Genomic DNA, 18,976 nt, shown 5'->3' on the forward strand with positions numbered 1-18,976 from the left:
ACAGTACAAGAGCAAACCCTGTTCCCCAAGCCAGTCGCCCTGAGATTCAGAGACCAAACGTGGTATTTTCCAGAGAATGCTGGCATGTTTATTGCCCAGCAGGCCCTGCCCTGCAGCCTGGGAGGACCTACCAGTGTTTCCAACTTGGCAGGCCCCCAAAACCAGAACAATGATTGTTTTTCTCCTGCTATAATAATGCTGTTGAGTTCATCAGAGGTCCATTTTGTATTTTTCATGGAGACCAAAGCTTGAGATTTCCTGCAGAAGAGATTCTATCATGTTTCATGTAGTTTTAAAAAGAATCCATCTGGTTCATTAGTAAAGGTGGAAATGTTTTGATGAGAAAAGAAGGAGCTGTTCCTAGAATCTCATTCTTGAGCTAAAGCAAAATGTATTTTCTTTTCCAAAAGAAAAAAAAAACCCTACCCGTGTGATACGGTATACACATGAGTCCAACCATTTCTCAACTCGCCGGGTCTGAGGGAGACAACTCTGGTGTAAAACTTCATGCTTGGCCATTCGTTCATTCACTCACTCACTTATCTAATATATATTTATTGACCATTTACTATCTGTTCTAAGCACTGAGGATGCTTAGCAGTTAACAAGATAGGAAAATGACCCCAACTTCGCACAGCTAATAATGCAGAGGAGGCCAAGAACAACCTCATACAAAGACGTCAATGTGATTATTCCAAGGGGTGATACACCCTTTGAAGGAAGAATAAGGGGAGTGGTCAGCTCATATCTGGCTGATGGATGGGGTAGGAAGGAGAAGTGCTGGCAAGAGAGGGTCTGGCAAATTTGGGGGAAAGAAAGAACACCACTATGGACTGACAACAGCGATACCTATTGTGGTAAAGATTTAGTAAGATGAACGCAAAAGAATACGATCAGTTGTAAAGCCATACCTCTGAAAGGTATTCCTTGGCCGTGCTAGAACCTGATTCTGCATCCAGAAAGGATCAGAGAGAACTACAGATGTTCCCTTTCATCTTGCACATCTACTAAAAGGGAGCAGGCTCTCGAACGGCCTTTCCAAGTACGGCACGCTGCTGTCCCCTGAAACACGGCGTCGCACATACCTGGGATCCTGTTGAGCGTCACCCAGAAATGCTCATCAGGACTGAAAGTATCTTTGGACCACCGGAGCAAGTCGACCGCCCGCGGGTCACGGAGGACAAAGTCGGTAAACTCTCTTGATAGAGCCACGTAGGCAGAGCCGAAGTAAATGGTGAGGTTATGGGGAGGAGGTGATTTCAACGCCGTGGTTCTGATCACATAAGAAAGCTCTTTGCCCAGGTGCTCCCGGTGGACGTATTTAGTCCGTCCAATGGCGTGGGCTGGGGGCAGCACCCCTGGGGTAATGTTTTTCCCTTTAAATCCTTTCAGATACCGGACTATCTCCTTGTTGGTTTTCAGGGGGAAATCTTGCCCACACGTGTTGATGGCGTACCTCCATGGGACCTTGGAGGCCGCAAGATCTTTGACGCAGTTCAGGTCGGCCTGGAGCCTGGAAATCCCCCCATAGACCACTGGCTCCATTCTAGAAGCCAGAAAAGCATTTGGGAAGCAGCTCAGTAATTGTTCCACCGCGCCTTTAAATTCAACTGTCGCCTTTTCATCCACGTGAACACAGTAGACGTTCTGAGGCATGTAAATCGCTCTAAAGAGCCTTGCAAAGGTATCGAAATGGTGATGGATGACCATTATATACGCCAAAGGAAATTCAGCTTCTTCTTTAGACAGAGGGGCTGTGATGTAGTGGCTTTGGGTCAGGTATTCCCTGCAAGAAGACTTGTCTTGTATCCTCAGTTTGTTTCTCCACAGGAAAGGCGTTCTGCCTTTGATAAAGGATGTGCAAACCTGAGTCAGCATCCAAGTGTCTGAATTATTTAGCCTCTGGAAGCCCGGCTCTCCCCCGAACCCAAACACGTAGAGCACGATAAAAAGGACGACGCAGGAAACAGAAACTACGAAGAGGTAACGCATGGATGAAGGCAGCATGCCTCCCGGAGGAGCAGGTTGTCAACGACGGGCAAAATCTGCCAGGCCTCCCCCAAGCTTACTTCTCCCTCTGCGTTCTTATTCTGGCACATACTCCGGGAACTCCTAGCCTGAAGGACGCGCTGGGAATCGATCCCCTTTCAGGCCGGGAAGTCCCGCTGCTGGCTCCGGCCCCCCCACCCCCGTGCTGATACTAGCAACCGGTCCGCCTCGCGGTCTCTGCTTCTCAAACCGCCTTTGTCTAAAGCCCAGCAGCAGGTTCCAGAAGCCCGGCCTTTCCCCTCCCTCCGCTTCCCTGCCCGCATCTGCTGGCTGTGGCCCTAAAACACCGGCAACTTCTTTCCCCTGCGGATTTCGTCTCTCAGATCTCTTTTCTTTCAGTTCCCATGTGTTTCCCGCACCACGCCCCCCCCCCCCCCCCAGCCTCCCCCCTCCCCCCCTCCCCCGCTTGTTATTGCCATTCAGGGAATTAGCACAGTGAAAGGCAAAGCTGAAATGTGTTCTGGCAGGCGTGCCGTTTCCTGCTGGCCATCCACGGGCTGCCGGGTTATCCCCTCCTGTGGCTCGTGGCAATCCCCCCTTCCAGGGGTCCCCCCACTCTTCCAGGTGACGCGGCCTCCATGCTCAAATGCTTTAAGGAAAACAACCAATGCTTTAATGACAAAAGTGACTGAGGTGACAGAGATCTAAAATGAAAAAAAACAACATCATCCATCCTGGCTTTCCGGCCCCGCCCTACCTTTTTCTAAAACCAGAGATCACAGGACTTCCAGTCCTGGGGGGAATCTGACAGCGCAGGCTCCTGGTCCTGTGACTCATAGGTGAGGTGCCATGAGGTGCCAGCCACACCCCCTCAACCAGCCCCCCCCCCCGCCCCCGCCTCCACCGGCTTACGGCATCCACTGCGGGCTTGTCACAGAATGTTGGGGTCACAGAACAAGTCCCCAGCTGCACCCCCTGATTTCCTTAAAGCCCTAGAGCTCCACCGGAAAGAACTTGAATCCTGGCCACAAGTGACGTTCAGATTCCGGGACCCCAGGGCGGGGGGAGGGGTCACTCAAGTTTTAAACACCCAGAGAACATCATCTAATACTCAGATACATCCTTTATATCGGCTCAGTCGGATACTGACCACCTAGGATGGACGCGATTTCCTCCAACCTGTAAATAGCAGTGTTTTGGGTAAAGAATATCAAGCTCTTCGACTTAGAAGTTTCTTGTCTTCAACCCTTCACTTTCCCACCAGCTGTTTTTTTTTTTTAATATAGATGAATATATTTTATTTCAAATGACTTTGGAAATGCCAGTTCAACCACTGAATGCCTTCCCATCTCTCCTCGCTCTCTGAATTCAGAACCCCAGTCCCTCCACCCTGTGGCATTAACTCACAATGCACATTGAGCCCCCACCCCGTGAAGAAATGATGCCCTCCAAGGTGCCTTCTCTCCTTCCTCTGGAAAAGCCTGTACACTGCTATTAATGGAACTAATAGGACAATATGCTGATTCCTTGCTTTGGCCCGGGTAGGAAAACAAATGTGAGCCCCCGCGATACGAAACCACCCTGCTCCAAGTAAATGCCACGTCATTTCCTGAACACAGTGGTTTTTTTGTTTTTGTTTTTGTTTTTGTTTTCAAGTCAGCTCGACGCCCAACGCCGGGCTCGAACTCACAAGCCCAGAGCCCAAGAGTCACATGCTCCACCAACCGAGCCCTGTAGTTTTCTTTCTGCCAGTGTCCATTGTTCCCATTTTTTATTCTTCCAACTTATACCTTATTTTCCTCTCTCCTTTACTAAATCCTCCCCGTTCTTGAAGACCTGCCACAGATAAACTCCATGTAGAACCCACCTTCAGATTTTTAGGCCAAGCGGAAAAGAGAAAAGGTAACCCTTATGCGGGTAAAGCAGATGAGTCTAATTCTCAGTGTCTTCCACGGAATAGAGCAAAGAAAATGATGGAGAGCGCATGATAATGGAAAGCTCAGTGACGAGCTTCTCTTCTTCCAAATGCCTTTAAAGATTAGCTTATTGTATACTTTATTTCAAAACAACAGAGAGTAATTTCAGCATCTCGTTTGGCAAAGCCTCTTGGCTTAGAGTGAATATTAATGCATTTGCAGTCTGACAAAGTGTTCAGGGTACAGACGCATAACTTAATCAGGCCAACAGAGTCTGTTTACATTGCTGTTTCCAACTGGCCAATAACACAGGGTTTCAGATCTACACAGGCTTAGGGGACAGACTTTAATGCCATTATATTAAGAAATAAACACACACCAGCCAAATTAGGAGCGATCCTAATGTTTCTGTATTCAATCTATTACCTCGAATGGCATTGTTTGCGTGTTAAACATATAGCTGTTTTTCCTCTCTGCCCTTTCGGCTGTCATTGGGCCAATTTGCCCCCCGCCCCCGATTCTGGTATTTAGAAAAAAAAAAAAAGCTCACAGGAGAACCTTTTAAGAAACTTCATGTTGCAATAGAGAAAGGCTGTACCTGTTACCTTTCCCTCCTAATAGGCCAGAAGACCTGCTTACTCAGAACACACACCACGGTGTGTGTTTTCACTACTGAGACTGAACAGCTCAGCCTTCCTTCCCTACACACCTTTGACTACAGGCAGGGACCGGTTTGGCACCTGCAAGCCTAGCAACCAAACCTTGGGGCTCCTTTGGAAGCAGTTATTCCCGAACCAGCCAATTAATCAGGCTAGACGTGTTGACTCTCCCCTGGGGCCACATTCAGAGCCTGCTCTTCATTCCATTCAGCAGTTTTTATTTTCTGTACATTATTTAAGAATTTTTCCAGCTATGGAGCTGTCCAGAACCCCGCTCCAAAATGAAGAGGGTATCCCTTTATTTGAAATGATAGAAGACTCAGAATCTCTATGAAATAAAGAAATAGGGGCTCCTGGGTGGCTCAGTTGGTTAAGTGACCGACTTCAGCTCAGGTCATGATCTCAGGTTGTGAGTTTGAGCCCCTCGTCAGGCTCTGTGCTGACCACTCAGAGCCTGGAGCCTGCTTCCCATTCTGTGTCTCCCTCTCTCTCTGCCCCTCCCCTGCTCATGCTCTCTCTCTCTCTCTCTCTCTCTGTCTCAAAAATAAATATAAATATTAAAAAAAAATTTTTTTTTTTAATAATCAAAGAGGTGAAAGAGTATCCTCTGACATCCCAGCACTGATCGGCTTCCCATGTGAAGGGGGAGACATAAAGAGGGCTGAGCTGAAGACAGTGGCACAACAGAAATTGTGGCTAACCAGGCAGTCGTAAAAGACCTTGCATGAAGCACTTGGCCTTCATCTTGCTGCAAAGGAACACCACCAAAGACATTTTTAGGTGGAGGAGTGTTCCCAGGCAACACGTGCCAACAGGAGAACAGGAGGAAGGGCGAGAGCAAAATAATCCAAGGTGAGAAGTTTACATCAGCCCATAAACGCTTACGTTTATAATGATAATATAATCACGTTAATAATGATAATAATCAGAGCACCTGGGTGGCTCAGTGGGTTAAGTGTCTGACTCTTGATTTCAGCTCAGGTCACGATCTCAGGGCTCGTGGCTTTGAACCCTGCGTCTGGCTGTGCACCGAAGGTGTGGGGCCTGCTTGGGATTCTCTCTCTCCCCCCTCTCTCTGCCCCTCCCCCGCTTGTGCACATGCACACGGGCTCTCTCTCTGTCTTAAAAGAAATAAATAAAAACATTAAAAAAATAAAGTGTTTAAAAAATAATAATTGTAAATAAAGCCTCTGAAAGTATGAGGTAAAGGTGCTGGCTACACCTTAATTAAGTGTCTTCTAGAAACAAGTCCAAGGCTTTAATGAACCAGAACATCAGATATGGCATCTTTTGAGTTTTTCCTTAAATCAAGAAATGCAGATAGAAGGATTTAAAGTCCCAGGGTCGCTAAGAAATTAGTGGAAAGTGTAGACTTGCTTTTTCATTCCCTCAACGTTGTAATGTAGAAATGTGAATGTTACCTTATTTATACTATTTACCTGTTTGTATGTGTTGAATGAATGAATGAAAGACCACACCCCCCCCCCCCATGGTTCCAGGTGCTCATGGGTAAATGCGCTCTTAGCTGGAACTGGGAACAGAACAACTGGTGTCTTTTATTTTGACACACAAAAACTGACCAGATTGATTGACCAGAGAGATTAAACGATATTTAAAAACCCACAACTTTCAATCAAATTTCTGTGGGAAACCATGCAAGATGTGTTTTCATTCGAATATCAAGAAGGGGTGCCCACTCACCCCCACAATATTGCTAACAGGTCATGGTGCAAAACTCAGGACACCTGCGTTCTAGTTACTGTTCCACCTTTAACTGATTATATGATCTTGGGCCCCCACTTGCTTCATCTTTAAAAAAAGAAGATGCTCCCGTGGTGCCTGGGTGGCTCAGTCGGTTAAGTGTCTGCCTCCCGGTTTTGGCTCAGGTCATGATCTCATGGTTCGTGAGATCAAGCCCACCATGGGGCTCAGCACTGACAGCACAGAGCCTGTCTCTCTCTCCCTCTTTCTCTGTCTGCCCCTCCCCTACTCTTGTGCTTGTGTGCATTCTCTCTCTCTCTCTCTCTCAAAATAAATAAACTTAAAAAAAAAAAAAAAAGGATGTTCTCTATGGTCCCTTTTGGCTAAAATTATGGCCCTTTGAGACGTAATTCAGGATGTGAAAGGTGAGTCCACAAAGCAGCAGTGACGAATCCAGGAAGTGTGAAGTATGGCCCCATCCCGCAGGAGATCGTCTCCTCGTTAGGCTTCAAAATACATTTAGCCGAAAATACATAACCAATGAAACATCGAAGACTATGGATCCGTTCCAAACAAGAGGGTAGCCACTAAACGTAGGGGGCGCTCAGAGGAGAAAAAGCTCCCTAGAAGCTGGAATGGGGAGAAAGCGCCTCCAACGTGTGTGTTCCTACACTCAGAATCTGGAGAAGGCATTCATTCCAGTTGGAGACGTTACAGGAGGGAGCAAGAACGCAAAAACAGGAAAGCCCGATGTGGAGAAATTTCCCAGGCAGAGTTGTGAATCTAGAACCTCACGGGCTGAGCAGCACATAAAACCTTCCTATCAGTGAACCGCGACCTCAGAGTACCAGTCGTAGCTAGAAGGTGACCTGTAGGACGGCAGGGACATCTCCCCCCTGTTCCTACCATGGTCCGGCAACTCCAAGGGTCTTCCCTTGTGTTACAGCCGGCGGGCCATTGGGCACACACTGCGTTCAATGCGTGTTTAAGAGGTCCAGAATTTAGCGATGGGGAAGGAGTGTTAAAACCTATAATATAAATTTCTATTTCTGTTTCTATTTTAATTTATACCCGCCGTTTTATTTTACATATTGGAATAGCATAGGAGAGCTATGCTAGGAGAGCCCTTCATGATTTTTTCTCTTAAGTGGATGTTCTAGTTACGTCTAGTTCTAGATGCGTGATTTTACTGTCCCGATAGTCCTTTCTTCACTCTCATGTTTCAGCATACACCTAGAGAGACCTAACTATGAATGTCCCACGTCAGCACTGAACTGTGTTTGCATTTCCTCATGTACCTTTTCTTTGTTTAATCGCGTGTACTTATGTAAACTTCATTACACTTTCATCATTGTTCTGGGACTTGTTTTTCCACTCCCAATTAACTGTTGTCCTTTAGTTGGGAGAGACATTGAGGGGATACAGGCTTGAGCAGGCATACCACATTTAAAATGTTAAGTAACAGCAGAATGAAGTTTGTTGAAGGAGCATTGAGAGCATAAGTCACACGCTGGCAGAAATGGTTGGGTGAATGAGGTGAGATTATATCATTTCTTGGGTTTGCTGATGGCTGTCCTTTGGAAGGTCATTTTTGTGTGGTTTCCTTTGTTATTGAAGCAGACCAAATGATGCAGGGATTCATTTTTAATTATAAAATGTAGGTGGGGGGCACCCGGGAGGCTCAGTCGGTTAAGCGTCCAACTTGGCTCAAGTTAAGCAGTTAAGCATCCATTTCGGCTCAGGTCATGATCTCATGATTCATGGGATTCTCTTTTCCTCTCTCTCTGCCCACCCCCCCACCCCCTGTCTCTCAAAATAAATAACTAAACTTAAAAAAATAAAACATAGGGATTTATGTTTTTCCCTTGAATGCAATTCACAGGAAATTCACAGGAATTCACAGGCAAGTAGAGAATGCGGACAATCTAATCCCGTTTGGATGGCCAACTACATAACTCTGTTCTGGGGGACCAGATAGTTTGTCAATGGAGGTTTTTGTTTGTGTTTTTCATGATAATGATCATGATGTTAAAGAGAAGAAAGGAGACATTTCCAAAGCACATCTTTAAAACAACAATTCTCCCATAACTGGGGAGTCCTGGGGTTCACTGGGGAAAATCCACCTTCTCCTGAGACACAATCATTTTGCTTTCTGTACCCTTCATCTAATTAGCAAGAGAAGAAGCTGTTTTCTAGATCGTGGAACCCAAAGCGTTATTAAAACTCTCATTTTGGAGGCAGGAAGAAGTTTAACGTGCAGAATCTTAAAACCTAGAGAGCAGGTCCAGAGCATGGTCCAGCTAGATGGGCCACATCACAGTGGTGTGAGGTGAAGTGATCTGCCTCTGATTTTGATGGAGTGAAGGGATCATGGAAACACTTCCTGGATGCTAAAGAGTGCTAAGCAAATACTTGCAAAGCACAGTCTACACACATTCAAATAGGCAAATGTCCAAGCATGTGCAGATAGGAGGCAATCTCCCCGTAGCTGGAGGCTTAGAAAATGAAAAACAAATGACCCCAAAGAAGTCACGGCCAATTACCACTGATGAAACGTACCACTGAATGTACGTGTGGAAGTGAATTCTTTAACCCTGGAAGAACTAAAACATTTGTTTTTAAAAGTGTCCAGCCCAAACTAGGTGTTCTCGTGGCTTGGGGATAAGGATCATCCAGATCAAAAGTATGCAAACTTCTGTCAAGCATCCCATCACCTGGAGGGGTTGTTAAAATACAGGTTGCAGGCAAGAGGTAGTAACTTCCAGGTGGAATTTAACAATCCGCATTTCTAGCAGGCTCTTGGGACCAACATATACAGCAAGCACACCTCTGCATAATCCCAGTCTCCCACAAAATATGGAACAGGATTATTTACTGACAAAAGCTGATGTTTTGGGCATCTAATATGCCATAAGTTGAATTAGAGGAGGGGTGTAGGAGAGAGATTAAAAAACAAGAACGAGGGGCACCTGGGTGGCTCAGCATCCGACTCTTGATTTCGGCTCAGGTCATGATCTCATGGTTCGTGGGCTTGAGCTCTGCGTTGGGTTCTATTCTGAGCCTGATCGGGATTCTCTCTCTCCCTCTCTCTCTCTGCCTCTCTCCTGCTCACACATGCTCTCTCTAAATAAATAAATAAATAAATAAACTAAAAAAAAAAAAAAGAAAATACAACCAAGAGGAAAAAAAAAAAGAGAGAGCGAAAGAGAGAAAAAAAGGCAGAAAATACCAAATCTTGGTGCAGGTGTGAAACACCCTGAACCTCATGTACTGCTGGTCAAAGTGGGAATGGACACAACTCTGGAAAATGCAGTATCTACCAAAGTTGAGCACAGGCAGGTCCTACGACCCAGTGATGCCTTTCCCGGGGATTTCGTCAATAGAAGTGCATACACGTTTATCAAAGGACACGTTTATCAAAGGACAGCGAATATTGACTACGCTGCAGCCATATTCACAGCAGACCCTAACGCCCACCAACCCAAATGCCATCAGGGTTTCTCAGCCTTGGGACTACTGGCACTTTAGGTTGAACGTGCCTTGTTGTGGGGGCTGTCCCTTGCATTGTAGGATGTTTAGCGGTATCTCTGGCCTCTACCCACTAAGTGCCAGTAGCCTCCTTGCCCCCCTCCCACCCCACCGCAAGTGGGGACAACCAAAAATAGTTCCAGGTATCGCCAAATGGTCCCTGGGAGGCAAAATCATCCCTCCTCACCTCATGCACCTCCTTCTGTCTACACAGCAATGAGAATGAAAAAATATAGCTGCCTGAAAAAAAAAAAAAAAAAATATATATATATATATATAAACTGCCTGCCACACAAAACGTGAATCTCACAGACACAACACCGAGCAAAAAAAGCCAGACAGAAAAAGAGTACATGTCGTTATTTCCATGTTAATGAAGAACAAAAAAAGGTGAAAGTAATCTATGGTGTTAGACATCAGGGTAGTGACTGGGATACTGGTCACGTTCTGTGTTTAGATGGTTGTTACTTGGGTGTGTTTTGTCAGTGACACCGCACTGAGCCCAACACTCCTTACTGATCTGTGCACTTTCCTATGTTATAAAATTCTTCACCAAGAATGAATGAATGAATGAATGAATGAAATGAGTCATGGTCCTTCTGCCAGAAAAACTCTGCCAGGTGAACCTTCCAGGTGAGTGGGGATCAGGAGTCCTGGAATAACGAACGCTCACGCGTTATCATCGCCTGTGGCCAAATACTCTCCAGTACCACGTACTGGAGCCCCCTTACTTGTTCCTTAAGCAACCTGACTGCTAAGGGCGTTCCCCCTCTGGCTCCTGACACCAGCCCACCTGCCCGACGTGGAATTGACGCTCAAGAACCTCCCGGTCTGGGGTCACTCGGTGAGGAGGGGTGACCCAGGGCTGGAATGTGAGTCATTGTGCCATCCTGCGCCTCTGCACGCAGGCCCCCGAATGGCATCAGTACCCGGATGTGCCCGATCGCTTCTTCCTCCTCCGTTCTGACTTGGGGACACCAGGTGCTCAGATCTTGTCTCATGCTTCCTGGATCCCCAGCCCTTCGCAGTTCTCAGACACCTGCTGTCCCGGTGACTTTTGCCAAGTTTCTTTCTTTTTTTTTTTTTTTTTTTTTTTTTTTAATTTAAGCTTTCCTTTCACAGGAAGACTAAGTCTGAGGCCATCCACATGATTGATATATTGACAGGGGTTTGATACACTATTGCAAGAATTCTGCCAGAATCAGTCATCAGTTTTACCAAAACATGCCCCTGCCCCACAACTTGAATAATGGAGTCAAACAGCTTTCATTTGGCCCTTTTATTGTTATTGGCCCATATATATATTTTTTTTTATTTTTATTTTTTTTTATTTTGAAGGAGAGAGAGCACAGGGGAGGGGCAGAGAGAGGGGGGAGAGAGAGAATCCCAAGCAGGCTCTGTGCTGACAGTGCAAAGCCTGACATGGGGCTTGATCTCATGAACCATGAGATCATGACCTAGGCCAAAATCAAGAGTCAGATGCTTAACCCACTGAGCCACCCAGGCACCCCTTTATATATATATATATATATATATATATATATATATATATATATATATTTAGTGGGGGTGGAGAACACAAGCAGGGGAGGGGGCAAAGAGAGAGGGACAGAGGATCTGAAGCGGGCTCCACACGGACAGGCTGACAGCAGGGAACCCGATGTGGGGCTTGAACTCACGAACCGCGAGATCATGACCTGAACCGAAGTTGGACGGTCAACTGACTGAGCCACCCAGGCACCCCCGTTGATATACTTTTAAGGATTTTATTCATAAGTAACCTCTACACCCAATGTGGGGCTCGAATTCCCAGCCCTGAGATCAAGAGTCACGTGCTCTCCGGACTGAGCCAGCCAGACACCCCTCCATTTGGCCCTTGTAGATCCCTCCCTCTGTTCTCCACCCTGTAAGAGGGCTGACATATAGGGTCAAGCAGCTCTGGCTCCCATTGGGTTTGCCAATGAGGGCACAAGACAGGGCTCAAGTGGCTGGCTCCCCAGCTCTTTTCTTGCCATCTTCAGTAGGAGAGCTGCCTCCTTTGACTGAAGTTCTTCTCAAAGGGCCCCTGGCCACAGCACTTTTTTCCAACCACTCCTTTCAGGTCGAGAAATGGTAATAGTTCCACTATTACTGGCCCTCGGTTTTGTAATACCCCTTAGAGTTTCCCTCCACTCTGCCCACACCTTCAGAAATAGTCCCTGTGGTAAGTCTTTCTTGCTTAGCCTAATTTCTAAGTACAATGTGGGTTTCCTGCTGGGTCGCTGACCCATACAACACTGATAAAGATAACACTTGAGATGATACTCGGCAGGTGCCAAGTCGTCGGTCAGCATTTCACAGAGCATCATTCAAGGCTCACAGCAACTCTGCAAAGTAAACACCGTCATTAGCCCCATTTTACAGATGAGCAAGTGAGACTCAGAGAGGCCCAACATATTACCAAAGCTCATGATGTCAGGTAGAGTTGGAGCCAAACTTTGTGTTTTACATATTGACGTACTGAACGGCCTCCCAACACAACTAAGTTTATGAAAGTATCAAAATTCATTCCGAGCTCCCGGTCTCTCCCAGGGGCTAAAGCTACAGCCAGGGGGGAGGTGGATCCTGGGAGCACGTTGTGGGGTGGGCATTTCAGCTAAGCACCCCGAGGAGGACTGATTTCCCAGGGCGGGAGCGAGGAAATCCGTGAAGGCACTGAGGCGAACCAGGGCTGGGTTCCTCGCTGCTAGGGAAGGAAGTGGCGGGAAGAAACCCCGTGTTGTTGGATTGGCACTGGAGATCTCAGTGTGAACTTGTGGTTGTAATATCTATTTGGAAACCTAAACTATAGACGGGCATGTGCGTGTGAATATGTGAATGACTTGGAGTACCTGTTCGAGAATGCACACGCGTGTGTGTGTGTCATGCGCGTAGACCGATGTTATGCCTACACACACGTGCATTTTTTTCTAGCTCAGAGCCCTGAAAGGACGTAGAAGTAATCATGCGCTTGAGGGCCCAGACCGTGGCTTCTAAATATCGTTCTCTATGAAATGGAACTGGGTTCCTTGAAGAAAATGACTGGTTCCAAGACAGGTTAAATGCAAGGAAGGAAGTTCTCAAAGAATCACGGTGTTGAAGGGACACAACAGCCAGCTTGAAGGAGCCCCCGTTGGCTAAGCCTGGGATCATTTCAGCAGAAAGATAACTACAAGTTGTAGTGGATTGGAACCCAGTGAGTGAAATGGGAATCCGTGTTCACAGGGATATGAACAAACAAACACACGGGAAGAAGAGAAGGCTCTACCTTATAGATGAATGTCAACTAACGTGTTTCCACAGCATTATTTCTTTGGTATCTCTACCCAAGAGGCATAACTTGAATCTAATCATGAGGAAACATCAGGACTGCACTCTTCGAAAATGATAAGATGTGAGAGGACACCGACAGACGGAGAAATTGTTTCAAATTTGAGGAGATTAAAGAGGTAGGACCGCTAGGGCAGCTTGAGAGTGTTGATCAGATGCCAGGTTTATGAAGGACATTTTTAGGATAACCAGTAAGACTGGAATAGGGTCTGTGGTTGAAAGAGTGGTGATGTGTCATTGGATCATTGTGCTGGAGCACGTAGGAGAGTATCTTTTGGTTAGGTTTTTTTTTAAAAAGGTTTTAATTCCAGTAGAGTTCACATACACTCTTGTATTAGTTTCAGGTGCACAATAGAGTGATTCAACGATTCAACGGTTTTACCCAGCGCTCATCACAGGTGCAATCCTTAATCCCCATCACCCATTTCACCCATTCTCCCATCCACCTTCCCTCTGGTGACCATCAGTTCTCTTTAATTAAGAGTTTGGTTTTTGGTTCCTCTCTCTCTCTCTCTCTCTCTCTCTCTTTTTCCCCCAGTCATGTTTCCATTAAATACCCTGCTTCAGGGGCGCCTGGGTGGCTCAGTCGGTTAAACGTCCGACTTCAGCTCAGGTCATGATCTCGCAGTTTGTGAGTTCGAGCCCCGCGTCGGGCTCTGTGCTGACAGCTCAGAGCCTGGAGCCTGCTTCGGATTCAGTGTCTCCCTCTCCCTCTGTGCCTCCCCTGCTCACGCTCTGTCTCTCTCAATAATACATAAACGTTAAAAAAACAAATTTTAAATACACTGCTTCAGCTGTGGGAGCTCTTACAGGCAGCATGGTGGATTAGACCGATCCTGAATTAAAGGTCAAACAAACCTAGATTAAATCACTTTACCTTCTGAGGCCTCAGTTTCCACATCTGCAAGTTCCAAGTAATGATATCTCCCTCCCTCAGAGGATTTTTGTGGCACTTAAATGACTCACTCAATGAAGCCTCAATGTCAAGTCTTTCTGCTTTCTCCTTGAGAAAGCATTTGGTCTACAGAATTTCTTCTTTGATACAATGTGCATTACTGACGTCAACAAAACTGCCAATGTTGGGGCTGTCCAGAATGTGGAAATATCCCCATTTTGTGGAATTAACAGAGGATAATGATGCTACCTGAAGATCGACGCTCCGTTACTGGATTCAGCTCTTCCCTACATTTTACGAACAACTGGAAATCTTGCCCCTCTGAGATTCTGAAATGTAGGCTCTACTGTGTGATGCTTTATTAAGGGAATACTTTTCCGCAGTTTCTACCCCATGACATATATTGAAAACAATGATTTGTCTGGCACCAGTTTAAAAATATATATGTGTGTGTGTATATATATATATATATATATATATATATATTTGTGTATATATATATATACACGTGTGTATATATATATACACAAATATATATATATATATATATATATATATATATATATATACATATCAACATGCAGCTTGTCTGTGACCACCGCCAGCCCACTGACACACACAGGCACAGCTGTGAGCACAAACCATAACCAGGAGAGAGGTTGCTGTTACAGGAGACAGTTCAGGAAGAAGCTAAAAGCACGCTACACACTTTGGAAAAAGGCCCAGCTGTTTCCAGCTGCACTATGCATTCGGCTATGTTGGGTACTATGACCTTCAGAACAAGTCAAGGTCTCTACTCTCAGGACCCACATTTTGTCAATAGCGACCTATCATTGTGAGTTCTTTCATCCCCAGTCCTGCTTTGTCATTGATTTCCTTTCCCCTGCTGTCTCAACCTTCCCTTTTATGGCTTCAGAGAGAGTAAACAACCAGAGCCTCAAGCCTCAGCCCTCGCCTGGCTTTTGCCTGATTCATGAGACCGAAGACACTGGAGTCAGACAGAACAGGACTGAGCCCTGTAAAGTCCCAAGAGCTGCTAAAAACAGCTGCACACGGCTCAGCATGTGCATGGAAAATTCTACAAGGGTGGCTTTACCTTCCATAAAAATTGTTACGATCTTTCACCAAGGCAAGAAGGGGGTGAGGCAGGATTGTATGCATTGCAGGAATCTGAAGTTCACTTCATTCCTAATAAGGAGAAAACTACACACAGAGACACATTTACAAATCCTCTGAGGTAAAAAATGGTTATGAAACCCTGTCAGACACCGCCCTAAATTTGTCAAGCTCAGTAACACAAGAATTAGTATTAGAAGCAGTAGACCGATGTGGCTTCAAACAAACCCCCCTCCTGCTTTTCTTGGTGTTCGAATGACAGTGAACACACCCCAAAATGGAGACCACAGCCATCGGGTGACTCTTGAGAAATGGAAGGAACAAAGACTCAAAGCTGTAGAAACTCTAACCAGGACTCCCGTACAAACCCTTCCTCTCACTTCTAGAGAAGAGCAAAGATAAGGACATGGACTGAAATAGCCAACAGGGTTTTATTAGAAAGGAAGGAATTGCAGCCATTCGGTTCTTAAAAAGAAGAGGAATTATGGTTTGCATAAACCCAGAGAAAAAGGGTCATATCACCGCAACCACGTGTTCTAAGAGCGTCTCAATTACATGGGTTGCTTTACTTACTTTTTAAAGGTTTTCTTTTTTTTAAGTGTATTTATTTAAGCAGTCTCTACACCCAACATGGCGCTCGAACTCACGACCAGGGGATCAACATGACTCCACCAACGGAGCCAGCCAGGTCCCCCGCCATATTTATTTTTTAAAAGAGTCTTAGCCAATTGCTTATCAGAGGATTCAAGAGGCAGAAACCCTAATGCTCTGGCCATGCAATGTGTCCTTAACTCAGTGTTGGACAACTTCATCTCTTAATCCACACCATCTTCAAAATGAATTTAACCATCTTGGCTCTGGTACTTCCACGCCAGGTGTCCTTGGGCAAGTACCACAAATTCTCCATACCTCGGTTTCTCCGTCTATAAAATAGGATTGCAATAATACCAGGATTCAAAGAAATAATGTCCAAAAGGGAGTTCATCCTCTCCGAAGAAGATATACCAAAAGCCACCAAGCATGTGTAAAGGCGTTCAACGTTGTTGTTCGTTTGAGTGGGGCAAACCTACACCGCAGATATAATTTCACACCCTCTAGAATGGTGTAAATAAAAAAGACAGGCAGTAACAAGGGCTGGTGACGCTGTGGAGTAATTGGAACCCTCACCGACCGCCGGTGGGAACGTGAGAGGTTGCACCTGCTTTGGAAACCAGCTTGACAGCTCCTCAAAGTGCCAAACAAAGAGTTACCATATGGATCGGCAATCTCACTCTTGGAATCTACTCAGGAGAAAAGAAAGTACATGTCTATACAAAGACTCGTTCGGGAATGTTCACAGTAGCATCATTCCTAGGGGCCAAAGGGTGGACACAACCCAAATGTTCTATCAACGGATGAATACACAGAATGTGTTATAACCATATTATGGAATAGTAGGTCATCCATATAAAGGAGTAAAGTACTGATTCAAAATAGCACACAAAGTAGAAAGGGCCCGACATGACAAAACACATATCATTTGATTTATATTTAATGTCCAAAAAAGGCATACCCAGGCAGACAGAAAAGTGGGGTTTGGGTGTGGAAATAGAAAGTGGCCGTAAATGCACACGAGGTGACGAAAATAATCTAAATTAGGCTGGGGTCATGGTTGCACATCTCTATAAACATCCTAAAACTCATTGAGTTGAAGACTTGAAATGGGGGAATTTGGTGCTTCGAGGTGTGTGAACTGGATGGCTGAATTGCATACCTCGATTTTGCGATATGTAAATACCGCCTCAAAGAAGCTGTGAATTTAGGGGAAGAGAAAAGGTTATCTGTCCAGTTCCTGACATTGTAAGGACTCACGGCTTCTGGAAAGGCTTCACAGCACCTAAACCCAGGGTTGACAAAGCAGCTGGCAATTTCCATCAGACTCTTGTAGGCTGTCCAGACATGGACAGTAGGAAACTTCTGGATTTGCCTGAAAGCAACACCCTATTTATTTCGTAGTGACAACATAAGGTGAATTAAATTCAATCTGACACCCAGCTTTGTGTGGGTTGAGGCTGGCAAAAAGGTAAAGCCCTCAGGACCCTCCAGGCCTGCATTCCATGAGGCCAGGCAGCTGCTAAAATGACAAAACCAAAGAAGATAAGGGCTATCTATTTGGCAAAAACAGAGCAGCCGGGGCACAGAGGACAAAGGTGGATTCGGCCTGGGGCTGGGGCTTGTCAAAGGTTCACAGCGATGGTACAACTCAGCTCCACCCTTCAAAGAAAATCAGGATTTTTCCAGGCAAAGAAGGGCCCAGGGGAAGATCTGGCATGAAGGCCAAGGGGCCTGTTTGGGGCCTTACAATTACACAGAGAATTCAAGTTGTAGTCAAATATCTTTGACTATATTTTCTGGATATTTTATTTATTTTTTATATAAAGTTTATTTTTAAGACAGAGAGCACAGGAGGGGCAGAGAGAGAGGAGGAGAGAGGATCCCAAGGGGGCTCCACACTGACAGCACAGAGCACAATGCAGGGCTCGAACTCACAAACCCGGAGATTACGGCCTGAGCCGAAGTCGGAAGCTTAACCGACTAAGCCACCCAGGCGCCCTTATTTTCTGGATATTTTAAAACAAAGCCTCTCAAGGCCAAAATGAGTCTGGCGAATTCCTTTCATTGTTGATTTCACTTTTCCAGACCCAAACTGAAAGGCACAACTTCCATCTCCAAAATGCATAAAGAGGGTAAATTATGCTGACCTTAGCAATCCGATGGCTAAGAACTCCCACAGGCCAACTGCACTCCCAAGAGTGTTTTCCAGTGGATTCAGCATAGGCTTATCCTTTGGAAAAGGAGATGGGAAGTTGGGGGACAGGACCCCTGCCTTGTGGACTGCTTAAAAGCTGAACCAGAACTGAAAAGAAAATAAACTTTCTGCAAAGCTTAAGAATTGTCGTCATCTGATACCACATTATACCTTTTATGGCTACCATTAACAACTTAGGCAACAACAGGTGTTGGCGTGGATGCGGAGAAAGAGGATCTCTTTTGCGTTGTTGGTGGCGATGCAAGCTGGGGCAGCCACTCTGGGAAACAGTGTGGAGGTTCCTCAAAAAACTAAAAATAGAACTACCCTACGACCCAGCAATTGCACTAGTAGGCATTTGTCCACGGGACACAGGTGTGCTGTTTCGAAGGGACACATGCACCCCCATGTTTATAGCAGCACTATCGACAAGAGCCAAAGGATGGAAAGAGCCCAGATGTCCATCGGTGGATGAATGGATAAAGAAGATGTGGTACATATGTACAATGGAGTATTACTCGGCAAGCAAAAAGAATGAAATCTTGCCATTTGCAACTACGTGGATGGAACTGGAGGGTATTATGCTCAGTGAAATTAGTCAAAGAAAGACAAATATCCTATGGCTTCACTCATATGAGGACTTTAAGAGACTAAACAGATGAACATAAAGGAAGGGAAGCAAAAATAATATAAAAACAGGGAGGGGGACAAAACAGAAGAGACTCGTAAATATGGAGAACAAACAGAGGGTTACTGGCGGCGGTGGGGAGTGGGAAAGGGGATGGGCTAAAGGGGGCACTGAGGGGGCACTAAGGAATCTACTCCTGAAATCATTGTTGCACTAGATGCTAACTGATTTGGATGTAAATTTAAAAAATTAAATTAAATTAAGAAACGGAAAAAAAATGTGAAAAAAAAAAAGGATTGTCCTCATCTGTAGAAAATCTTGTATTAGACAAGCTCAACAGGGCTCCTCTGTCCGACTCATCCGCTCCTCAGTCAACATTATATGGGAACTCTGCAGAATGATAAGGCT

General features: G+C 45.6%; 1 protein-coding gene and 1 long non-coding RNA gene across 2 annotated transcripts in view; one reads left to right on the forward strand and one right to left on the reverse strand.

Moving 5' to 3' along the window:
• LOC109249650 (glucosaminyl (N-acetyl) transferase 2 (I blood group)) overlaps positions 1-2,007 on the reverse strand; it is a 55,661-nt gene extending 53,654 nt beyond the window's left edge. Inside the window, exon 1 of the mRNA XM_019420141.2 lies at positions 1,086-2,007. Within this exon, the coding sequence (XP_019275686.1) occupies positions 1,086-2,007 (922 nt within the window). The remainder of the gene's footprint in view (positions 1-1,085) is intronic.
• On the forward strand, positions 1,575-2,712 carry LOC128777719 (uncharacterized). The gene is made up of 2 exons (XR_008423051.1): positions 1,575-1,684; positions 1,831-2,712. It is a non-coding gene; the product is annotated as an uncharacterized LOC128777719 (long non-coding RNA).
• Positions 2,713-18,976: the final 16,264 nt, after the last annotated feature.

The sequence above is a fragment of the Panthera pardus genome, unplaced genomic scaffold (assembly GCF_024362965.1).
Source record: "Panthera pardus isolate Hobbes unplaced genomic scaffold, ASM2436296v1 HiC_scaffold_17, whole genome shotgun sequence".
NCBI classification, from domain to species: domain Eukaryota; kingdom Metazoa; phylum Chordata; class Mammalia; order Carnivora; family Felidae; genus Panthera; species Panthera pardus.